We start from the raw sequence: 26,400 nt of genomic DNA on the forward strand, positions 1-26,400 counted from the left end.
ATTTTTCAATTATACACAGATTCCAGAATTTGTTTTGCAGGCGCACAACAAGGTACCAAATGCAATAAATTCTGCTTTTAGAAATGGTTTCATCAAACCAGTCCACCTCGCGTACAATCTTTCATGCATATTTTGGGAGGGAGGGAGCGATAGTTAAGATCAGGCAAAAAGATGTTTGGCACATCGGATGAAGATTATTACCAAGTCTCTAAATGAAGGCACAGTTTTGGGTATTGGGACGAAAGTCAAATGCATTGTTTGGAAAATCTGTACTTTCCTGCCCTGAAACATTTTCTCAGTAGCCCCTGTTTCTTCATTGTACTCGACAAACTTACACGCCGACTTGGGGTGCGCCATCCGTTTTTTGATTTTATCAAAATCAGAACTGGGCTGTAATGACTGGGTGACAAGCCACATATAGCCCCCCCCCCCCCACCCCCCTGTGAGTAAGAGTAGTTAAGGTCACAAAAATCCAAGCTAGATTGTGGTAGCAGTGGGATTTTAGAACAAGAACAAAACCTTTTTTACCTGTAACCCTGTGATAAGACAATCTACTGGCTCACCCAATACCAAAGGAAATTCCATGTCGATGAACACATTTCTCAACAAAATAAGGATTTCACGTTCATCCACATCATCATCAGGCTGGTTCAGCAATGCCCATTTTGATGCAGCGAAATAATTATTTCTCTGGTTTACATTTTTCAGACTAATTAACCAGCATGAACCCCAACAAAAACGGATCAGACTGCATCGAAGTGAACATCAAAATGTCAACCTATTAAGCAGACACTGCAAAGAAGCCACACATTGCCTTTTATTTGGGCACCAGATTGTTTTCAAAATGAACACTAAATGCCCATGAATTATATGCCTGACAATGGAAAACTAGAAGGCATCCACTAGAACAAAAAAGGCATACATTCTAATAATCCTAAACATAACTTTAACATCGATGTGTGCATTTGGCTGCACCCTGACAGGGCATTACAGTGTCCATCAAAATAACCGTCAAACTGAATTCAAGAAATTTAGCTGTCTGACTGTAGCTCTACATCAACGTCCTCATTAGTGCTGGTTTCTTCCACTTCGTTATTGGAAACAGGAGGTTCTTGAGCTTCTACTGTCAGGAAATATTCATCTTCGGCTACTTGAGCAGCTGTTATCTCGCTAGCACCAGAGACCAGCCTGGACAGCAGATCTTTAAGATTTCTATCCATGCTACAACTGTCCAAGTCTGGGGTTCCATCTTGCATTATTTTAGATTGTTTTCCATGACTAAGCCAAAACAAAAGGCAGCCATATGAATACATGTCTGTTGACGGGGAAGCCAAGTGACCAGCTTTTACTTCTGGGGATGTTAAGTTCAGCGCCCCAACTGAGTTTAAGAGATTGCGCTGTTGCTCTGTTTTTGTGAAATCGAAGTCCCCAAGCATTCCTTTCCTTCGATTCAGTGCAAACACATTGTTCTGATGTACTGATCCGTGCACAATGTTAGCTTTGTGGAGTATCTGCAAGCCACAAGCAACTCCCTTCATCACCATTGCAACTTCCTGGGTGGTCAGAGGTTTACTTGCTTGAATTTCTCTCAGACTTTCTCCAGGATAAAAGGGGACTATCAAATAGGCTATAGGATCAGACTTGCAGAAGAAAAGAAACATTAATGGCACCAACTGAGATTCCTCCTTCAGCTCACACCAGGCCATATGATATTTAGCTGCTCGCTCAATCACCTTTGCTTCTGTATCAACATCAACAGAATAGCCTTTCAGCAGAACTTTCCGACCTTGGATATCAGCACAGACCACCGGCCTTTTGCTGCTAAGTTCCTTCATTGGTTCTGCATTGAAAAGTTCACGTTCAAGGCTAACTGAGAGAAGGCCACCAGAGTTTATATAGTTAAGAATTCCTGTTTCTGGGTGTAGCAAAGGCAACTCCGGAAACCACTTTTCCACCAAACAGCGTAGCTTATCATATTCTTCTTGTTCCCGATATATTTCTACAAATATTTTCTCTCGCAGTTCAGCAATATTTTCTTTTATGTTATTGACATCAGTATCACAAGCATCATCCGACTCTTCTAAACTTCTTTGCTCAATAGTTTTCCACCTTAGCTGAGTCTTTAGTACTTTCAGGGATTTTTTAATCGCAAGTAGCTTGTCAACATTAGGGCTTTTGTGGAGCCATTCGGCTATCTGTTTCTCAAACTCAACACTGTCTGTGTGTTTGGACATTACTACTTTGATGAGTTCCAGTTCCTGTCGGATCTTCTGCACAACCTTGTTGTAAGCAGAGAGTATTATTTTCTTTTCAGTTTCATCGTGCTCAGCACCAGAAATGTTAAGCTCCTTTTCAATAACCAATTCAACATTATTAATAAGCTCATCAATGTTGCCTACAACTCCATCAGAAGTTAAAGGTGCTGTACTTGTTAAGTCGAAAAATTCTCCCAGATCATTGAACCACAGAAACAGAGCACTCAGAGAATCATCTGTGTCACGTCGGACCTTGCTGAACTTCTCACTTTTTGCTCGTTTCCATTCATGAAAATCCTGGAATACTTCATCAGATGCCTTAACATTTGTGGCTTTACCATACACATCTTCCAGTGAACTAAATATTTGTTCTAAGGCTTTTGTGCGTTTTGAAAGGGATAACTCATCCACTTCTCGAATAAATTCTTGTACTGCTGAAAACAGAGCCTCCTGCACAGTATTACGTGTTTTTATTAAGCCAGCCACTTCCTCCGTGTCTTTGCACAGCTGAATTGCCCGTTGTGCAACATTGTAAGCTTCCCAAATTTCTCCAAGTGGTTCCAGTGAGGATGGTGCAGTAACGCATTCTTCAGAAACAATTCGCACCTGTTGGGACATATAAACAGAAGAGTGTCGTTATAGGATTTTAATATGAATGTCTGAATTGGTCAATACTAATCTGAATACCGGGTCCAGTTATGTACAAAGATATAAAGAATTAGGGAAAACACTGCAATAAAACACATACAAATTGGACAGTGAACACCTCCAATGAATAGAAAAAGACTGCTATATTAATTTGAGAATACTACCATAACCAGTATTTCTGTATCAGGCTCCAAAACCTGCTAAGCTATTGGCTAACAAAACTGAAAAACAGAAAAAAAGTTAGTTTATTCTATAATACATAGACTGTATTAGGCTGAAGCGGCTGGTACAGGTTAATTTGAAAAATGGATATCATTTTAGGAATGAAGGATTATCCTACAAAAATGAAATTAGTACAGGGATGTGTAAATTAGGATATTTGGAACTGTACTATGCTATTTATTACAATGAGGCTTACGTCATCTCAGGTTATAAAATAGAAATGGTGACATTGAAGGCACATTTTATTTTAGGTTACCATTTCAACAAAGCAAAATTTTAAATTATGGCTGGATTACTCATAATATTGATTACACCGAGGTATAATTAACATTAACGTCAATAATCCAGGCATTATGCTTTGCCCGTCACAAGCCCAAAAAAAGAGAAAGTAGCAAGCAGAAAGTGGGAGCCCAGAAAATACACAATTACAAAGAGCCAAGCAAAGAAACTGTATTTCGCCAAAAATGTTAATCCAGTTCAAAGACCATAATCAGTTGTAGAGGAGAAGTAGAAGCGTCTTTAAGGACAACAGCCCCAAGCGAAGCCATCTACAGGTCCAACTAACAAAGAGAAACAAAGGTATAAGTGGAAGACCAAGTAATCACCTTCCGGACAGAGATGGGACCTCTCGGACATTCAGCCTCAGAGGCGCCACTAGTCGAGCACCCATGAACAGATCAATCAAAGAATTGGTGACTGAATCAGATGACGACTGCATTCGCGGGTGGTTTTATTCTATATTTCATGGAATGTAGGAGACAAAAAGAGTGCTTCTCTTCGACCTGAATACACACCAACTGCTCGACCAACATTGGGGAATGGCAGGCATGAGCAGCCAAAACATACACTCAGGAGCCATTATGAGTAAAACTACTAACTGAGACAGGTAAAAACATGCCAGGAGCACAGGCCATAAAGTTGGCAAAGGCCTCTGCACCAACCCCTCAAGGAAGAAAACACAAATAGGGCGCTCAAAACTAAAAATCCTCAAGCTCTCCTATGTGCCTGGCTGAAACAATGGCGACCAGATTGCCATTTTTGAGTTAAAACTTAAAAGGAACCTCCTCTAAAGATTCAAATGGTGCACTTTTTAATCCCCAAAAAACCATATGAATGTCCGGTGAACGGACCTTAGAATGCACCTAAGAACCAGAAAAACATCCCACAACAGGACTGTCAACTCAACAGCCCTCAACAGAAGAGATGTGTAACTCCCAAAAGCCTCTAGAATAACTAAGGAGACCCTCCCCCTCCATATCTTATGAAGTGGCCTGGGGAGGAGAAGTTAAGAGGTAAAAGGAAATAATGATCCCTGTAACCACGAAGAGGTCAACCACTCTGTGATCCCTATTCACAGAAGAGCACCATTGCGTGAGAAAACAAGCCCAATTATGGAACAACAACTTTTTAATCTCCTGAAATACCTCCAGGTGGATATAGAAATCCATTGAGGATGAAAGTACCACACTCGGGATGCCTGCTGCACATTTCCCCAATCGTGGGAGAGAAGATACTTAATCAAGTTCATGTGAGCCTCTCTTACCAAGCCATCAAAAAATTAGCCAAAGAAGCCAGGTAGGGAGACCTGGTGCCCTCATTTGTGTGGATGTACGACTTTGGCACCTGGTTCTCCGTCCACACGAGAAGGGTCTTTCACTGACTGTGTACAGAAAAATACTGCATTGCCATTCAAACTGGCCACAGCTTGCTCCATTCTGAAAACATACAAGACTCCTGAGCCAACCACAGATCCTGAGCCAAGGCAGTTTCCAGCGTGGCACCGCATCCCCTGCTGAGGGCATCTCCCCACAGATAGAAACCTTCAAGAGGCTACCACTGGAGAGAAACCCCCAAAGGCAGACGCACACAAATGAGTAGATGGTAGTTGCAAAACCTCAGATCACAGAACTCCGCGGATGTACAGGACTACAAGCTTGATTTGGAATCTGACCAAAGCTACCTAAAAAAATGCAGGCTGCTATACCCACAGAGCGCAGCTGTTAACCAGAGCATTCTACAAAAGCAGGACACCTCTCAGTGGGTCCAGACCTTTACAGTACAGGCAGGTGGAAGAAATACATGACCCAAAGAGGTGTTAAAAAGAGCTCTCCAACTGCAAGAAACCTAGCTGGAATTTTTTCTGATCCAGGATCCAGACAAATGCCTGGAAAACGCTGCATCATCCGACAGTGAACGAGTGGAAGAGATGCAGCATGAACCAACCATTCGTCAGGTACTGATGCACCTAAATTCCTTTCACATGCAAAAGACCCGGTATGGGGAGGGGGATGTGCCCTAACGGCTAGGGTGGTCGACCTCGAAGGTGGGAAACCGGGTTTGAGTCTCGGCAGGGACGCTCAACATGCTGTGATTTTAGGCAAATGGCCTAATCTCTGCGTGCCTAACAAAAATGAATGTGTCCATCTGTAACGCAAATGGTGCTCATGTAAAGCGCTCGGATACCTTCGGGTCTAGTTCGCGCTCTATTAAAAAAAGTGTCAAACACCTTTGAAACCATAGGACAGGGCTTAGAACTGGGTTTGCTCTGTGGGAATTTCAAATCTCAGGAATCTTTGAATCCATAGATGAATCAGAACATGGAAATAAGAATTTCCCAGATCAATGCAAGTCAAGAAGTCACTTGGCGCAACTAGAGGGATATCATTTTGAAACATCATTGAAGTATTTTATACCTGATGAATGAGATTGCGCCCCCCCCCCCCGATTACGTGAAAAGCACACCTAAGTAAGGGCACCAAAAAAAAAGTTGGAGTACACCCAAAAGTCGATTTCTCTTGGCCAAGGTGCTCACTTTCTATGATCTCAGCCAGGTCTTTGAATCTGAAATCATGAGCAAAAGCCTACGGTAAAGCCTTTGCAGACCCCTTTGAACACTCAAACATCCGAAACAAACTCCTCCCAAAAGTGGATGAATGCCACAGTAAAATCTCCTACACAGAGGAGAACCTCTGGAGGACTTGGCTTAAGAGGGATCATATGGTCATCCCAGCTTCAGATTAAGAAAAAATATGATCTTTTAAAATCTGGTGGATCCCACATTGCATCCTCCGATGCTAGAATGGGACACGCCTTTTGGAGGAAAACAAAACAAGTTAGCAGACTGTAATCCGAGGTTGAAACATATCCAGAAAGAAAATGGAAGCTGGGTAGAAAGGGTAGAGTTGAATTCTCTGAAAACTTCTTTGGCACCTCTTCTGACAAAAACCTCTTGGAACCAAAAAGGACACTGTAAGGAGGACGGATTGTACCGGAAGTGGGGCGGGACGGAGCCTCTGAACGCCGCTCCGGAAGCAGGACGCGGTCTAGTCTCGGACTCGGCTTTGGGGGCGGGGCCAAGGACGGAAGCAAACGCAAGGAGCCAAAAGCGAGGGGAGAGAGGACGAGAGGTGCGCGAGACCGGAAAGAAGAGGGAGAGAAGGCACGAGTACGACGGAGAGAACAAGGACGAAGGCAAGCGACGACGGGAAGGAGCACCGGAGGCGGAAGGCGAGACGAGAGACGACGAACCCAGGAAAGAGATTTACACGGCGAGCAAACCCGGTGGGCAGAAGGGAGGAGAAGACGCCCCGGGTCCCAGCGCTGCGGTCCGCGTAACGGGCCGTGGCTCAAGGCAAGTGAACCTTCGGGGACCCTTCGGGTGGGGTCGGTGGAGTTGCTAAGGGGAGGGGGCAGGCACTAGAACGAGTGTGAGACCAGACCGAACTCCCTCACTTCCCTACCCACACACACGAGTCAATGGTGATGGTAGCACGACATACACCTGAATAAGCAGCCCTGACTAAGACCTGTTTTTGTTGTTTTTCCTCCCTTCCCTCACCTGCCGAGCACCAAGAAGCAAGACCCCCACCCTGGAAGTCACGGACCCCTTTTTTTTTTTCTTCGGACGAACCCCGCAAGGAAGATCCCAGAGACTGTGAAGGAACTGTTTGTTGTGTTGTTATGAGTACATACCCGGCCATCTCCTTTTGGAATACACCCCAATCTCACGTAACGGGCATGTTAGAATAAAAGAGTCAGACTACCTGCACCTGTTGAACTCAGAGTTTCATTGGCTTGGGTCACCTTCCCAGTTAGGGACTCCCGACTACCACAGCTTGGTGTCAGAAGTGGGATCCTTAGGGTGTCGACAATGACACAGCCCGTGCCTATTACTGTGGAAAGCATCATCAACCAGTTGGCCGAGGGACAGAGACACCTCCAATTGGCACTGGAGGAACAGGCCCAAGCCGCCCAAAAGGACAGGGAAGTGTTGCATGGGGCATTACGGGATCAAGCCGTCATACTCACCTCCAACCAACAAGTACAAGACACAGCGATACTTAGACTGACAGACGCTATCGTCAGTTCAAGGGTCCGTCCAAATGTCCCTGGGTCGGTCTTACAAAAATTTCAAGAAGGAGACGACCCTGATTATTTTTTCGTTAACTTTGAGAGGGTAGCGACTACAGCTGCATGGCCCCAGGAAAGGTGGAGTCAGTATATTGCGCCTCTCCTGGCGGGGGAACTACAAGCCGCCTATCAGGCCGCCAACCCCGCTGGAACGACAGCCTATGAGGATGTGAAAAGAGCGATTTTAGAACGACTAGGCTGTGATCAAGAATATTACAGGACCAAATTTAGGAAAGAAAGGTGGAACACCGGAGACAATCCACGAGCCCCATATTACCGGGTCAGAGACATGGGAAGCCGATGGTTAACACCCCATGTATCCACAGTAGAGGAAGTGACAGAAAGAGTATACCTAGAACAGTACCTCGATGCCCTTCCCACAACAACCCGTTCATGGGTAAAACAACACCCTAACCTTACAACCGCAACAGCGGTCGATTTAGCTTGTGCTTTCCACCGGTCACCTGAGTTTAAAGCCGGAGTAGCTCGAACCACCTCTGTACCACTGAGAAACTTACCAGAGTTAAAACCTCGTACACAGCCTTGACCTCTTCCTCCACTTACGGGTATAGGTAGTCAAGGTCCCCAATGCTATCATTGCTCTGAGTGGGGACACATAGCCCGACAATGCCCCCATAAAACCCCGACAGTGGAACCCATGGAGGTTGGGTATTCTAGAGGACGGATATTTGTGTGCGGTCAGGGGTCCCCTCGATACAAAAAGGACATACTACTTAATGGGAAAAAGCAACAGGCATTATTGGACACGGGGTGTCACGTGTCTGTAGTGGATAGATCACTGGTCCCCCAAACCCAACTCCAAGGAACTGAACGAGTACAAGTCACCTGTGTACACGGGGATACAAAATCATACCCCGTCGCGGAGGTACTCCTCGATATCTCTAGTGATCCCCAAATAAGGAGAGTAGGGGTTATCCCGTCCTTACCCGAGGCGGTCATTATTGGTACAGATCACCCTAAGTTCAAACAGTACTTAAATGAGACAAAGCAAGAAGCACTAACATGGTTACATGAGGCACACTATCGCGAATGTGTCCTGGAGAATGGGGCAGGCAAAGAAAGGAAAAGCAAGATGGAAGGAAGGAAAGCAAAACACCTATACCTAGAGACCCACAACTCAAACCACGCTTTTCCTATCTCCCTTACAGACCCCGTTGAGGCAGACCCGATTAGCTTCCGCTCAGCCCAGAGGGATGATCAAACCCTGGTACATGCCTGGGAACAGGCACAGGAGCAAGATCCAGACAAGGTAGGACCATATTTTGTTCTTATTAAAGGGTTGCTGTATCGCGCTGTAAATGAGGGGGAACAGGTCAAAACCCAGCTCTTAGTGCCCCTTTCCTTTCGTGCACATGTATTACAGTTGGCCAACAATCACATAGGGGGTGGACACTATGGGAAGGAGAATACGCTGAAGTATCTCTTGGGCAGGTTTTACTGGCCGGGGGTCTATAGGGACGTGGCAAAACATTGTACCTCCTGTGTGAGGTGTCAATATTCCAACACCGCAGGGATCAAAAAAGCCCCTCTGTATCCATTACCAATAATCGATGTCCCCTTTAAGCGTGTTGGCATGGACTTGGTAGGCCCTCTCACCCCATCTGCTAGAGGGCATAGATACATCCTGGTCATCATAGACTACGCCAGCAGATATCCCGAGGCATTTCCTTTGACCACAATGACTTCCCCTGCTGTGGCTAGAGCCATGATTTCCTTTTTTACTAGGGTGGGTTTTCCCTCCGAAATACTGACGGACCAAGGAACCCCTTTTATGTCACGGTTAATGTCCCAAGTATGTAAGATCCTGGGTATCCACCAAACCCGAACATCGGTTTACCACCCACAAACAGACGGCCTTGTGGAACGCTACAACAAAACCATCAAAAGTATGCTCCGCAAGGCTATCTCTGAAACCGGGAGGGACTGGGACCAACAGCTACCCCTGGTCCTGTTTGCAATCCGAACACACGAGCAGAAATCTACTGGTTTCTCCCCGTATGAGTTATTATTCAGAAGAAAACCCCGAACCCTATTAGATATGGCAGCCGAACAATGGGAGGCAGAGGAAGAGGAGGGACAAACACTACCCAAATACTCAGCAGATTTAAAATCCGCTGTGACCAAGATCTGGGGTTTGGTTCATGAAAACATGGAAAAAGCCCAAGACTCTCAAAAGGCATATTACGATAGAAATAGCCGAGTAAGAGAGTTCGCTCCCGGAGACAAAGTTCTCCTATTACTCCCAACGACCGAGAACAAATTGTTGTCCAAGTGGCAAGGACCCTACATTATTGATAGAAAAGTCACCCCAGTCACATACAGCGTCCTCCAACCCCTTAGGTCTGGAGGCAAACAGATCTACCACGTTAATCTGCTAAAACAATGGGTAGAACCCACTACACCCGATGAGCCAGGGCGAGCGATACTGACGATAAACACAGAAAGGCCCCTAGAAATATCCACGGCCAACACACAGGAAGCAACAGGGGAGAAAGCCCCTGTTGGGAATATTCTATCAGCTATCCAGCAGACACAATTATCCTCCCTACTGGACAGCTTCCCTGGTCTGTTCTCGGCCACCCCGGGACTGACGTCCCTAACTCACCATGACATAATTTCATTGGATAACAGCATCGTAAAGTTGAAACCTTATCGCATCCCTGAAGCCAGAAGAGAAGCGGTAGAAAAGGAAGTTACTGATATGTTACAGGCCAATATCATAGAACCCTCCACAAGCAACTGGTGTTCACCTATAGTTTTAGTACCGAAACCCGACGGAAGTCTGCGTTTCTGTATGGACTTTCGTCAGGTAAACAGTGTCACAAAATTTGACTCCTATCCTATGCCGCGCATAGACGAATTAATAGAGAAGTTAGGCAATGCCAGGTACTTAACAACCCTCGACCTTACTAAAGGTTATTGGCAGATCCCCCTAACCCCTCAAGCCAAAGAGAAAACGGGCTTTGCCACCCCCTCCGGGCTCTATCAATTCCGGGTGCTCCCTTTCGGCCTCCATGGGGCACCAGCGACGTTTCAACGTCTTATGGATCGCCTGCTCAAACCCCATGCCACTTATGCAGCAGCGTATTTGGACGACATAGTCGTTTTCAGCCCAACTTGGACAGACCATATAAGACACCTCGCAGCAGTATTTTCTGCCATTCAAGAAGCGGGCCTAAAAATAAACCCAAAAAAGTCCCTTCTAGTCACAGATACCATACAATACCTTGGCTACACCATACAAGGAGGTCTTATAAAACCACAGCTGACTAAATTAGAGGCCATCAAATCCCTTCCCAACCCTACAACCAAACGCGATATTCGCTCTTTTCTTGGGTTCATAGGGTACTATAGGAGATTCGTCCCTAATTTTTCTTCCCTGGCGAGCCCCCTCACCGATCTACTAACCAAAACATATCCATCCCGGATACACTCGTGGACAGAAGAGCATGAACACAGCTACCAAGCGCTCAAAGACGCCATCTGTAAGGCTCCAGTGTTACATTGCCCGAACTTCCATAAGCCGTTTGTCCTCCAGACAGATGCGTCCGGTCTTGGTCTAGGTGCGGTGTTACAACAACCTGACTCTGGGGGGGGGAGCTCAAACCTATTCTCTATATTAGCAGAAAGTTATTTCCTAGGGAATCCCATTATTCCACAATCGAAAAAGAGTGCCTGGCTATAAAGTTGGCAGTTGAGGCACTCCAATACTATCTGCTAGGACGCCGCTTCACGATCCTCACTGACCATGCCCCCTTAACATGGCTCGTGAAACATAAGGATTCCAATCAACGCATTCTCAGGTGGTTCATGTCCCTACAACCTTTCTCTTTCCAGACATTGCATATACCGGGTGCCAGACAGGGCTGTGCAGACTACCTATCCAGGAATCCCTCAACTGAATGGCCCCAACGTCCATTCCTAGAGGGAGAGATATGTAAGGAGGAGGACGGATTGTACCGGAAGTGGGGCGGGACGGAGCCTCTGAACGCCGCTCCGGAAGCAGGACGCGGTCTAGTCTCAGACTCGGCCTTGGGGGCGGGGCCAAGGACGGAAGAAAACGCAAGGAGCCAAAAGCGAGGGGAGAGAGGACGAGAGGTGCGCGATACCGGAGAGAAGAGGGAGAGAAGGCACGAGTACGACGGAGAGAACAAGGACGAAGGCAAGCGACGACGGGAAGGAGCACCGGAGGCGGAAGGCGAGACGAGAGACGACGAACCCAGGAAAGAGATTTACACGGCGAGCAAACCCGGTGGGCAGAAGGGAGGAGAAGACGCCCCGGGTCCCAGCGCCACGGTCCGTGTAACGGGCCATGGCTCAAGGCAAGTGAACCTTCGGGGACCCTTCGGGTGGAGTCAGTGGAGTTGCTAAGGGGAGGGGGCAGGCACTAGAACGAGTGTGAGACCAGACCGAACTCCCTCACTTCCCTACCCACACACACGAGTCAATGGTGATGGTAGCACGACATACACCTGAATAAGCAGCCCTGACTAAGACCCGTTTTTGTTGTTTTTCCTCCCTTCCCTCACCTGCCGAGCACCAAGAAGCAAGACCCCCACCCTGGAAGTCACAGACCCCTTTTTTTTCCGACGAACCCCGCAAGGAAGATCCCAGAGACTGTGAAGGAACTGTTGGTTGTGTTGTTATGAGTACATACCCAGCCATCTCCTTTTGGAATACACCCCTATCTCACGTAACGGGCATGTTTGAATAAAAGAGTCAGACTACCTGCACCTGTTGAATTCAGAGAGTTTCATTGGCTTGGGTCACCTTCCCCGTTAGGGACTCCCGACTACCACAGACACATAAGCAACAAGTACCTCTGAGAACATCTCTCCCCCCACACACTTTGCTGGATCTCAGAGTAATGCTTATGACTTGCCACAGCTCTCACTGTTGTCAAAGTCAATGTTCTCAGACCATAAGTCAGAGCATCAGATGCACGCTGAAGCAGTTGCACCTCCACTTTGTCTATAACAAATCACAGAAACCGATACAGAGGAGAGATTGCACTCAGAGAAAACATGGCAGCAGATGGTTTCCTCTTTAAAGAAATGTAGCTTACCAAAAAGATACTATTGAATATTATCAGCTGAGGCCACATTCATGAGACATGCCAGACTGTGCAAAGTTCTGGACATTTTTCTGTAAGTTCAGCAGAGAATACAGCTTCTTCCAAACCTATAAAAACTACACGTTTTTCAATTTCTGAACCCACTTTCAATATCAGGCACTGAATGCTATGCATGAGAGGGTGGCCAGGAACACAGACAGGTTGCTAATAGTGAACTGCATCACCAGTTTGTGCAAGTACCTCAGAATTAGGAGTAACATCCTTAAGGCCTAAATTGTCCTGCTTTTGAGCCAAAATATCAGCCACCACCTCTCCACTAACACATTTCCCGAGGAATCAACCAGGGGAACTTAGGGGTTGGGCAAACACGTATGTGCTTATCCAGCACTGCATGAGTAGCAGCTTCAATTATGGAGTGAATGTGAGAAGCAGTCATAAGAACAAATGGCTAATCAACAGAACAGGAGACAAAGAATTGCTGTCACTTAGGGCTTCTTTATTTAATGCTTATGTTTAGACCTAGGCCTTTTGGAGCACTTAAAAGAACCTCATGTAAAGCAGGATTTGTTTTCCTTTTACAGTCCATGGCTCCTTCAGAAGGCGCCAGAGAATTCCTCATTGCAGTATTCATCCCACATATAAATTCAAGCACATTTAGAAGGACAGAAACATTGAAAAGCATGCTGCTCAAAGCAAAGACGGAGTTTAGCAAAAATCAGCAAAATGGCATGCACACATTCAGCAAAAAACCAAAGACTCACCCGTTCTCCACCGGTCTGTATTTTAAAACATATGGGCTCCAATGAAATAAACCATTTGCACCTGTGACCTTTTGTCAGTCGCACCATCTTTCCATTTAGATGGCGGGGCACAGGGCGGCTGACAACATCTTCACTCAAGGAGCTCCCAAAGGGAAATCCAAGTGCCTGCCTCTCATGGACAACCCCTGGATTCTGGAGGAGGGGTTTGAGCGCAGTCAAGTCCGCCTGCACTGACAGGGTTTGATGTTACAGCGGACAACCTGCACATGACCAAGAACCAGAAGCCCACGATACACTGCCCTGCCTGACTCCCACAATACAGGCACAAGCAGTTATCTGCAAAAAATGTCCAATTTCCTGCAGAACGAGAAAGAAAATATTAGAAACCTACCTGCAAGGATATGCCCATGGGACAGAGATAAAGCATGGCGGGGTCACTTATTAGCAAGCTCTGCGAGGGCAGAGTTAATGTGTTTATTAATCCATCTAATAACCATGCAGGAGAATGGTAGATCTTATTAAATGCTGGGGTGCGGAACTACAGATGAGGTCAAGTTTCTCACTGATGAGACATGCATTACGATTCACGTGTAAGTTACACAAAAAGCTTTATATTCTTTGAGGCTCACAGGCACCGATTGATGCATGGGAGGGCGGGGGTTCCTAGTTGTTATGATGCAAAGTCAAAATGTTTTGTGTTTTTTTCCATATATATTCCAAAAGCACATCCAAAAGCGAAGCAGTGCTTGCAACAAAAAGAAAGTTTTGTTATGCAACAAGCCATGAGGCAAGATGCATTGGGCTTTAAAAAGTCATATTTATAATTCAATGTTGTGGAATTAAATCACAAAACCGAAAGAAGGAAGGTCCACATGTACGAACACATTTTCCCATAGGGACAGAATGGCTAAAACCCTTCGATATATCTAGCCCTAAATTTATAAATTGGACAGCGTCTGAATACTTTGTGAATAAATGTTTAGGTTTCAATTTAGGTCATATTTTTCGGGGATAAGATTACAGCCATTCTTACATATACAAAGAAAGACATAAAACCCTGATTTGGGGGGGAGGGGGGGTGATCAGTTAAAAGTTATTGTTATTCGTAGTTGAAAAACATGACAGTGATATATGCAATTTGTGTGATAAAATTGGAACAGAGGAAGGGAAGTAAACAAAAGCCTATGATAAGTGAAATTGTATGTAAGTTGATGTGATACACCTGTATAAAGATGTACTGTTATTACACAAATGGAAATAAAAATAAATAAAAAAAAAAAGAAAGATACAAGAAATATTTATTTGGAAACATGTTTAGAAGCAGATAGTCGTTCATTACCATTTTACGGTGAAAATCCCTACGAGCGTTGGAATGGAGATACCTCCACATATGTGATGAGGCCACATAATTTAATGGCAAGGTGTTTTGGCAGGCAAAACTTTTGACCAAGTAAGCCAGAAATTATCATGTTAGCAAAATTAGAGAGCTGATGGAGGTAGGATTAATATCACTTTCGTCATATAATATCATAAACGAGTGATTTTGGTGACCGAATGAGTGGTGTAAACTGTACTTCCATAAATTAAAGATTGTAAGATATTTCAGCCACAAACGTCAAGTGGAGAAAGTGGCCTGAGGAAAAACAACCATTAAGCCAAATAAAATGTCTCTCTAAAAGCATATAAAAAATTATAAATACTGCATACAATTACTTTGGTAAGCCGGAGTGTAGATAAAAGATTCACCATCAAAACTATAATGAATAAAAAATATTAATAGTATTTAAAATGTTATCATTCCATTTGTAATCATTTTAAATGAATCATTTTTGGTAAAAAGCACAAATCCAGCCTTGGTTAGGGGACGTTTTTAAAAAAAAAAAAAACGGTTAAAACAACAACAAGATTCCTAAATCTACACTTTCCTTCAGCCCTGAGCCCAAAGACCGAGACCCATCGCAACCCTTACCAAGCCAGAGCCCTTAATTCAAGGACCCCTCCACTCCAAGCCCTGAGACCAGGATCCAGTTCTAAGCATTTAAAGTTAGTTCCTCTGCTAAGTATAACCCTCCTTGCTTTGTCTTAGTAATTTTTAATGTGTTTTCTATAAGTGTTGGCAAAGTGGGATTAGCCTTCACCCCTCCCTTGAAGAACTTCACCTTAAGTTAAGAAAGATTTGTTTTATTGCCCTCCAGTTTAAAACAATTTATAATGAATGTGAAGAGTGGAAGGGTGGGCGGTATTGTAGTTCAGTAGATCTTTTACAAAATCAGACTGTTTTTACAGTTCTATTTCTCCGTTTTTTTTCTTCTCCGTTTTAATTAATTCTTTTGTACATGCACATTTTGCTCAAGTATTACTTTAGGTTTAAAAATATGTATCACTGTTTTTTAAAACATTTTTGGGGGATAATGCATGAAAAGCATAGGAGCAAAGGTTTTTTTCTACATACTTTTTATTAGAAAATCATTAACCTCTTTTTCACATTTAGTCTCAATACCTAGAAATGTTTTTTAGGTTTGACTTCTGGATATTTTGGGAAATATGGTAACAAGTTTGGTTCAAACACAAACATGTCTGACAGTTTTCCCAACAGAAATGAATTAGGGCCTAATTATAATGTCATCGGTCAGATCACTGACAGCCCATCGTTGGCGGCCTGGCCACTGACAGCCATTTGGTCCGAGCACCGTATTACGATACTGGCGGTCGGACCCATAGCTGTCGGACGCAACACTGCCGCCTCCGCCAGGATCATAGATCGCGATGGTGCGGCGCTCAGAAAAGCATCCCAGAATGGGGTGGTGCCGAGGCAGGCACCGCCGTTGGGATTACAATTGCTCTTTGCGACAACCTATTCATGGCGGGGATCTGGTCATAAAAAGGTTGTCCGAAAGGCAACGAGGGGGCCCGCTCCCCTACAGGGCTCCTGGGCGTCGGAGCCCATAACAATATGTGCCTGTGCCCCCGTAGTTCTGTTGTGTGTGCACCGCGTACAATGAACGACATGGTGCATGGCACACAGTGCACTGGCGTGCTGGAGACGCTGCAAGGCGGATGCATCTCCTGCAACATATTCATATGGCCGCAGCATACTCCCCGCCGTGGTATTAACGACTTCCGACTGCCAGCCCGTCGAGCAGAATGTAATACGGCATACCGCTGCATGCTCGTCAGGCGGTCTCCAGACCGCCGCAATGGCTGTAGGCGGTCCGACCTACGAAATCATAATAAGGCCTTTAGTATCCCTTAAAATGCAGTCCTGGGTTAGAAACGGCTAACAAATATTCCTCAGTTTTATGTTTTAAGTAGGAACCAGCAAGAAAGTCAGATCTTTCAAATCAATGCAAATAGGGTAAAATTGTTACTGCAATCTCAAGTCTAGAACTTCGGGAAATAAGATTGTATTCTAGTTAGAATAACGGAGTTGTTAGATTTCCCGGATTGTAGTGTGTTACTCAAAGGGAACCTGAGCTGTGATGTACTCAAAATATTAATTTTCCATCCAGTCAAAACTGTGGACTATGTAAAGGTGAAATTAGTTAAGTAAATAAGCACCTGTAATGAAAGAAGTATCAAAGAGAGACACAATTGGGGGTTTTAAGGTAAAATGCAGTTGTGGGAATGCTTAAATTGGTTTGCTGGCTAGTTTCTAATATGTGGATGCAATAACAAAATGTAAACATTATAATAAAAAAAACAATGTATGAAGCTCGGGAAGCGCTAAACACGATAGGAAGGGGTTTTAACGGGGTGACCAAAGTAAAAGATAGACAACCCCATACGACTTGAATAACGGTCTTTAAAATGAGGAGTATGCCCCACCAGATTCCATTGATGGTTGCCTTCCACAACAAGATTTCCTTTGTCCTGCACTTTGCATGTTTGTTTGCTTTCATGTTCTCGCTTCTTCTTCGCCTCCCACCACATCTGTTTGTAACCCAATATCACTCTGCCCTGCCTTTTCACCTCATAAATGCACAACAAATTCTCATTCAGACTCACACAACCAGGCTATCAGAAGTGCATGCAAACACATAGGGACACATACACTTACAAAGCGAGAGGTGCAAACACACACAAAAATATTTATCCATACTAACATAACAGCTGTCACTAGCGAGCACCGAAACGGGCGATTGGATTTAATCCAGTCTGAGGGGTAGATGGACCACCATTTTTTTCTTCAGTCTGTGTTAGTCCTGGGCTACCCAGGGGGACCAAAGACGCACAGCCTCCGTGGGGCTGTCATAAGCCGAGGTATACTGACATATGCTTTTTGTGTTTATTTCTTCAATAAATCTTCCTTTTAAGTGTACACATATTATCAGATATGGGGACAGAGGCACATTGATAGTATGATCTGCTCAAGATCAAACCATTTGCTAAGCCTGAAGACCCAAGATTGTAACGTATGGCTGCTTGTTCCAAAGGCTATTACTTTACATTTTGGTGAACAGACGATGAATGGGCACGGTCTACCCACTTTCCCTCAAGGTAATATCCAGTCCAGATTGTTTGTGGGTTTTTTAATACCTACTGACCGTCTAACAGCTATGAAGTTGATTTTTAATACTCACAATCTTGGAGACAATCAGGGACAGAGGAATAGGATCAAAAGGTGATTGCACAAGAGCACATAATTTAGCTACGTGGCGTAGCCAAGATTAAAAAACATGTCTCCTGCTTCATGTTTTCAACTAGACCACACTGGGGTGGCACCAATTGTGATGGAAAAGCAGAACGGTATACCTTGACAGTGAATATTCCTGTAATATGGGTCCTGCCCAGATTTGTAATTCCGAGTTTATTTACAGCATATTTATGTGAAGTGGTAAAGCAGTGATTAGATGTGAAGCCTAATGGTGGGTGCCAGCCCCCCCCAATAAATTTCTCTCTCCATTGGGGGTCCGGTCAACGTGTTATTTACAGCACCCGCTACCTGAATTCTGCCTACTTGCAAGCACTCCCTCAAATATTTTCACACAGAGGTTGAGCACCCACCATGTACCCTCTGTCTGCCATTAACAGAAGACCGTTCTTTATTAAATTATGCTTTTCGAACAAAAACTGTGTGGGTTGAAATCAAAAACAGTACCACAGTGTATGGGATTTATGTCAAAGCAGCACTTTGTGCTATATACATGTAAATTTATAATAACATATTTGCTTTACAGTGTTTCAAATATACTGCTGCCTTTTCGAATTGTTGCAAATAGCAAAGGTTACAATTATTCAATTTTGATACTCCATTTACCAACCTGTGTTGTATGTGAAAATGAACAATCGAACATTTTTGGTCAATTTTTTCATGGAAACTTTTTGTTTGAATTGTAGACTAAGCCACTGTCTTCTTACCACAGCCAATCAAAAAGTTTTAGTTTTGCTTTACACTTTTATTGTGTTTAATATTTTCCTAGCACAAAAACAATTTGCCAGATCTGGTGTGAGGATGGTTGACGATGAAGTAGAGTACCAACTTCCAAAAATATTAGTCATGTGCAGGCCCCAACCACCAAGAAAAAAAAAGTATAAATCTGGGTGGGTTTCAGCATAAACAAAAGTTTGAAGCCTTCTCTACTACGAGGACAGAGGGTATCTCCCAAATCACAACAGAAACGTTTGCTTGCAGCTTATTTGATGTGTGAACACAGCAGTAATCCCAAGATCGGGGATATACATTTTCCTTATCGATCGGTTTTCTGAATGGATTACATACTGCACCACTTGATGCACACAAAGCAATAAAAACGTATACATGCCAAAGGCTTTTCATCCTGTGCGCCAATAAGTATGATTGATCGTGGAGAAGTTAGGAAGCAACAAGGCATGTGACAGTTAACGCATGATGGTTACAGAAGGTTAACCTAAAAGCTATAAAAGAGGAGAAGGAACAAGATTTCCTCCTCAATAAGGGCTCAGTGACATTCCCGGTGGTTATACGGAAGAGATTCAAACCATTGTTTTCAGGCAGGGCAATTGGATTTATAGCCAAACTTAAAAAACGGAGAAGAATAAAGAACTTAAAAATGAAGGCTTCCACATTCTATCTTTAGAATTTACACGCCTGCATTCTGTTAGCAAGTCAATATAGAGCTAAAGCTGCAGAAATTACACAGAATTAACAAGACACAGCTATGCCACGCAATCGATGATTAGCCCTCAGAAAAGGCCCAAAATCAGGACTTGCACACTGGGACTGAATATATGAACAGGGGGACAAGGCAGGCAAACTGATTTATCAGCAGAGCGAAAGGGAACAGACCCACAGTTACATTCAATAATAAGGGCGATGGTGGATCAGAGCTTACAAGCCCAGAGGCAATTGCAAAGGAATTTGCCCATTTCCAGGAGTCGTTATGCGACTCAAGCCCAGAAACAGAGACCACACATTTGGACAGTTCCATAACAAACATTCCAATCAAACACACCATAGGAGGGCAATTGTGACACCCTGAATCTAGAAATTACCTTGGGTGAAATTAAAGAGGTACCTGAACAATTACAATCAGGTAAAACCCCAAGAACAACGGCATCACTATGGTGGGCAATTTACATAACTTTTACAAGCCAAATGCTTTGGTCCTGGCCCCATACTTTTTGAATATGTTTACAGGTGCAAGTGGTAGAAATCCTAGGAAGGATGCTAGAGAAGCAGCAATTACAGTCATACTCAGAACTGGCAGACCAATTGACTGGTGTGATTCTTATCACCAGCATTCCTTCTAAACATTGAGACTAAAACCCTTTTCAAGGAACTGACTAATCAGATGGTCATAGAGGCACCAGACAGGAAATATTTATGAGCATTAATAAACCTGGGACACCATTCTTAGCGTACGCTCGCTCTTCTACACCGAACCACTACCTCACGTTCTGGCAAACAATATCCTCTCACCACTTATTGCATTTCAACATGGTACCCAACTAGGTTGCCCCTTTACTGTCTTTCAATAACAACTGAATGACTGGCCACAATGTTTAGTACAGTTAGAGAAATAATGGGATTCAACTGGGACAAGGGTGTTAAGGATACAGTATAGCTATATGTGGATGACCTGGTAATGTACCTAAAACACCAAGAGCTCAGGGCATTTGGGAATTTTTCTGGCCTTGGGATTAACGGAGATGAATCCAATTTCTAACCTGTTGGCGGAATCACACTTCGGGTGGAGAGGAGGGGAGGAGAGACTTGGTCACTCACTCTTCAATAAGAGTTCACATGGTAGGGATTAAATACCTGGAAGTACATTTTTCTAAGATCTAAGTCGCTCCTGGAAAATGAACATTAACCTGTTACTTGAAAAACTCAAAAAAGATATCCTGTGCTGGATGCTGCTACCACTATTGTAGGAAGCTGGCTCTGTATATGGTATTACCGCTAGGTGGTTATACCATAAACAGTGTCCAGGGGTTCCCCAAAAATATACAGGGCTCAATGTAAAACCCAAAGTGCTCTATTAGTGGTAGTGTGGGGGGGGCAGCCTTCGGCCTAACACAGTGGAGTGTTAGACATTTATTGCACAACATGAACCAATATTGGAAACACAACTCAGGACGGAGATCCAGACCAATTCTAGAAAAATATATTTTGTATTTTATTTTAAGACCAAGATCTTCGCAATAATGTAAGTACGTTTTTAAATAGAACTACGTTTCACTTTGAAATATCTAAACTTTTCTGAACAGTTCAAGGTTACCCTATGGGGAAAACAATATTGCGGTTAAACAGGTGAGTAACACACTTACAATTTCAGTCTTCTTGAGCCAAGGTCAGCAAGGTGCAAGGGTCAAGTGAGTACCAAAACCGCACTACCAGCGGCACAGTGGCTGCAGCGGTGTAAATCGGAGTTCGGCCCAATGGTGTTTAATGGAGACTGGGGGTGTCTGGAGCCACACTGCTTGCAAGTAAGTAGATCGATTGCCGGGGCCAAGCTTTGGGGGTAAGCACAGGTGGAGCCACAAAGCAGCACCAAACAAATGCCACCAGCAGCACAGAAGCGGCCAGGTGCATAGTGCAAAATCGGCATCTGGCTCCCAATGCTTTTCAATCAGGTTTCTTCTTTTAGCAGACAGGCTGCAGGCGCTGCATGAGGGAGACAAACGACAGCAGAGATAAGTAGAGATGTAGGAGGTCGTAGGGGCACCGTCGGTTCAGCTCACCAAGGTCCAGGGGCTTCGGGTGCAGGGATGCCTTCCAACATCAGTCTTCTTACCGGGGCAGGTCGTAGCCAGGGAGGAGCCTCTGGATTCACACTGCAGGCGCTGCCATGGAGATCAGAAGAGGTCAGCCAACGATGGACACAAGGTCAGAATCGGTTTGGAGAATTCACTGCACAGGTGAGCCACTCAGACTGGAGCCGTGGGTGTCAGGTGCAGAGTGGACAGGAGACATGGATCTGCCTGGATCCAGGGTCTTTGGAATCGGTTTCTTTTGGATATGCCCCCTATCCACTGGAGATTGGAGTATTTGTTTGTAGGAAGTATTCCTCATAGGGTTTCAGAGGTCGATGGCTGCAAGACAGGTCGTAGGTTCGTAGAAGCTGCCAACTGGGCGGTAGTGCTGGGGTCAAGCAGTCGTCGTCTTCAGTCTCCTCTGCAGGGATGTCTTCTTTCTTCTTAGGTCCTGGCAGATATAGTTTCCAGATCTGGGGGAGCCACCTAAATACTACATTTAGGAGGTGTTTTAGGAAAGTAGTAGGTAGGGCCAATGGGAACCTCCCTATGTGCCAACACCCACTATTATGCCGCCCTCCTGTGGGAGGGGGCATAGACCTAGCCCTGATTGGAGGAGTACCCTCATCTTTAAGATGGACGGGACTGAAAAGTGTGCTTAACTTCACCTCATCCACCTGAGGGGTGGAGTTGGCAGAGGTGGGCACTCCTTGTTTGTCTGAGTTTTCCAGCCCAAAGTGTATATTGGGGGCTGCACTCTGCTGCTAGCAGTAGAGGCGGGTCGCATTAAAATGCAGTCGGCTTTTGAAGCTTCTCTTTGTGCACTGGCCCATCCTGGGGGAGGAGGTGCGACACCTCTGCCCAGTATGTGCATGGTTTCTGGTCCCAGAGAGCAGAGGCTCTCCACCCAAGGGTCCAGAAAAATGCCTGTGTGTGGCAGTCTGCTTAAGGTTTTCAGGGGGCTCTTCTGAGGGGCCCTCCGAGTACATGGTACAATAAATCCCACACTAGCATCAGGGTGGATTTATTGAGAGGAGTAGTTTGATACCAAACACTCCTGTGTTCAGTGGAGCCATCATGGTGCTAAGAAACTTTAGTTGTCGAGCTTCCAGCCCAGGTACTCTCTATGGCTTCACTGCCACTTACAATATTTAGGAATGAACTCCAATATTGTAGGGCATATCTGATCATGCAGATCTGCCTCGCCCGTGGTATAGTGCACCCTTCCTTAGGGCTGTGAGGCCTGCTAAAGGGGTGACTTACCTATACCTTCAGGCAGTGCTAGCTAGTATGGCACCCAGGCAGGGGGTCATGTCGACTTTGTCGTTTTTCCTCTCACAGGGGCCTAAAAGCTGTAAGGGCAGTGGCATGGTACCAGTGAGGGGCGGGGGGTGGGGTCCCAGGAGACCCTCTTTAGCTCCCAGACCCTAGGTTCCCAGGGTACCACTTACTAGGGACTTACGGGGGGTAGACATACCAAATGGGGATATGTTATTAGGGAAGAACACTGGTACTGGGAACCTGGACAGAAGCGACCCAGTACTCTACAGTCAAAGTTGCATCAAAAGCCAGGCAAAAAGTGGGGGTGTACTGCCACAGAACCCCATTTTCTCACAACTATCAGAATACTTTACGTAATACAAAACATCCCACATAAAATCCCAAAATCGTTTTTCACATAACTTGTGTTGATAATTAGGTCTGCCTTATGGTATAATAAAACCCCTAAGGGTCAGTATGGCAAAATATTGTAAATTGCAGTAAGATGCTGTGCTGGACTTGTTGGATTTCACAGCATACTAATGTGCAATGCATGGAAAAGTAACAATTGAATGGATGCTTAATACCAGATTAACCCAGCATATGTTAGTAGAAGATGGGCACTGGGGTGTAAATGACAAATCTATTTTTATACAGGTGATGATTACCTTTGGATTCCACTCCACGTATGTAAATAGTTTTTGGTATATAGAGGGAGATGTTCGAGGAAATGGATGGCATAACAAACTAACACACCAAACCCGATTGTGGGCTGCAATATGGTTACCCTAACTCTAGACACTAGAGGGATTCTTGGGCTGGAACACACTCTGCTATCAATGTTGAGGAATATGATAACCAATCAAATCACAAACACATTTATTTCCCAAAAGGAGGAATTCAGGTTATTTCAATCCCAATTCTTCAGCATCAAAAATTGCACATACACTGACATCATTACTGAATTATCTCAGGACTTCCCAAATTCAGTCCTATAGAGTCAAAAATCACCACATTCCCCTTCCTGGCATGAAAATAACACGAAAATACACTACACTAGTCATTCACACCTCAGATACATTATAAAACAAAGATTGAGAAGCAGATTTTGGTGCGATTAAGATTGACATCTGGCAAGTCACTTTGTCTCCTTGAGAAATTGCAATCTCAGCAGGATTTAGAAAAGCATATTAGAAAGAAGAATGCATCCAAAAACATGATCGCCTCTGGAGATACTGCTCGGAGTACGATGAAGAGGAAAAGGCTTGCTCACTCCTCTGAGAAGAGGCACAAAAGCACTGTTTCAATTCTGGACCAGATCTCTTAACCCAAGATTTGGGAGGATTTGATAATTTATGGATAGAGCTTCCCATTGTATGATCATTTTTGTTATAATTCTGCCTTACCCTTGGTCTTCCGTTCAAGTGTATTATTAAAACACTAATAAAATATCTAATGGAAAAAAAAATACATTTTGCGGATATAAAAAAAAAACGTTGTCACAATTCTGATAAACTAACAGTTTTTAGGTGATGAGGACAAAAAAGCGATTGTTTCCTATTCTTTACAGTGTGTAGAACAGACAAAAGTTTGTAAAAGTACTTTGTGGACCAGGGACACAGCAGCATCAAGAGCCTTATCATCAACTAAAGCATTTAACGTTGGTTTGCCAAGCAGAATTATGTTGACATCTATTTAGTTAGCTGATCCTAGGGGAGAAATGCCTGAGGTTGCATTTTAAAATGTTTGACTTTGACACTTACAGTCTGTATTCTGTATTTCAGTTCCATTCTCACCTACATGTGTTTGCTGAAGTGATTAACCTGGTATTAAAATAGCAATTTAATTGTGTAAGAGGTTTTCATAAAATATTGTGACAAAAAAAAACACATTTTTGGAACTCAATAAAATAAACAATGTTTCATTGCAAACTAATACATTCGACTGACTTAAGATAAAGTTTAGCATTGACATACCGCTTGAGAGAGATCGTCACCAAAACAAATATTCATATTTTCTCGCCTGGCAGACTTTAGTAACACTATCTTAGAAGATAGAACTCTCAGCTTGTCTGAGATAGCGGTCTTCAGGCGTCTGTCTAGAAGGTAACGCATTTCTTCTTTTTCTTTCTCTGCTTGAAGACGAAGGAGGTGAATTTGAGACTCCAGAGATTCACTTTTCTTCAGGACAAGATCCATTTGAGATTTAAGCCTTGCGTTCTCGTCCATTACCTCTCTATGCTTCGTAATAAGTGAATTTGATGGATTTTCACCAGATAATTTTGTGAAACATATATTATTTCCACAACTACCGTCAGTTTTATTCAGGGCAAGGCTTTGACTATTAAAAGGGTCTTGGATTCTATTTGGTTTCGTTGAACTCTTTCGATCACCAGTTGCGGACATTTCAACATGCCTGTTACTTAAAGATAATGACATCTGTGAATTCAGTGGTGAGCTGATTAAGTCCATTCTCGTTCCTTCGTCATGGTTCACATTTGCTACCGTTTTGCACCTCACAGCAAACCCCTTCTTTAAAACTTCTTCGCCGATATCTGTACGATCACGCTCTGCTTGTACAACCACAGTGTTGTCCTTATAGGTAACTTTATGTCGAACTGTTATCTGCCTTTCGTTAATCATATTAACTAAAAATGCTGTACCCTGTTCTGACATAGCTACATCTGGATCAGAAAGTTGCAGTCCCCAAAGTCGATATTTTCTGGCTAAACCCGGGAACTGCAGCTCCCCTGGAAGTTCAACAAGACATGATCTTTTCAGCGCCTCTGAGTTTCCATAATCAATATAGGTCACGTGGCAGAATTCGTCACTGATTACCTTTTGCACCTTGCACCTGTACCAACAGTTGTCTTGAGAAAACAAACCACCGTATAGCTTGCCTACTTCAGGAGTATTGAAGATGGGGCCATTTAAGGGGCAATGCGTAGCTAGTGCTTCGCTTAACGGTGGTATCTCGTGAGCTCTGTCCACACACTGCGCCCAGAAGGTCACAGCGTCTTCGACGTGGCTGACAAACACCTGCTCAACCATTCCAAATCCTTGGCATTCCTCCATAGCAATAACCTAGCCCTGCCAGAGTGATTGAGCCCCTAGCACTGCACCGTCGCCACAGAAACCACACAGCCGAGTCACCTCACTTCCTGGCACGCGCGCAGTTTCAAGAGCTGCGCGTCTCTCGCCAGCGACCCAATCAAGTCCCCAGTCGTCTTGCGCATGTGCAGCTCTATTACTGAGCGTGCATACTCGCAGCTGGCGAGTGCGTACGATCAAGTCTCCCCTGCCGCTTTTACTTCCGGGTCAAGTGAGACGGAGAACTACTGTATTGAAGATAGAAAGGAAGGCCTTCATTTCGGAGAGGAAAGGCAAGTAACTGTGCCCGCTATTGAGAACTGAGTGTTGCTTTCTCTAAACAACCTATACGAATACATTTGCAAGCGTGGGCATCCTTTAGTCCTTTGAGTTGCGTATCTGAATTTCAACTGCCGCTCACTTGTTTGTGTTTCGATTTCCTTGTGTAGCATCCTATGGATTGTCTGTTTTTTTCATGACGTATT

General features: G+C 44.3%; 2 protein-coding genes across 7 annotated transcripts in view; one reads left to right on the plus strand and one right to left on the minus strand.

Annotated features, from left to right (window-relative positions):
* Positions 1–799: 799 nt before the first annotated feature.
* STK31 (serine/threonine kinase 31) lies at positions 800–26,140 on the minus strand. The gene is made up of 2 exons (XM_085638153.1): positions 24,803–26,140; positions 800–2,861 (listed from the first exon to the last, which is right to left on the minus strand). The coding sequence occupies exons 1-2, from the start codon at positions 25,898–25,900 to the stop codon at positions 1,032–1,034; spliced, it is 2,928 nt and encodes a 975-aa protein (XP_085494279.1). The 5' UTR covers positions 25,901–26,140; the 3' UTR covers positions 800–1,031.
* Positions 26,072–26,400, plus strand: part of SF3A2 (splicing factor 3a subunit 2) — a 47,189-nt gene continuing 46,860 nt past the window's right edge. For 2 of the 6 annotated variants that reach the window (XM_085638158.1, XM_085638161.1), the window contains exon 1: positions 26,140–26,208. The gene's annotated coding sequence lies outside the window, so the exon portion shown is untranslated. Of the gene's footprint in view, positions 26,209–26,400 lie in introns of all 6 variants that reach the window. The other 4 variants (XM_085638165.1, XM_085638162.1, XM_085638167.1 and 1 more) reach the window with 4 other exon arrangements.

Source organism: Triturus cristatus, chromosome 12, assembly GCF_964204655.1.
Source record: "Triturus cristatus chromosome 12, aTriCri1.1, whole genome shotgun sequence".
Taxonomy (NCBI): Eukaryota; Metazoa; Chordata; class Amphibia; order Caudata; family Salamandridae; genus Triturus; species Triturus cristatus.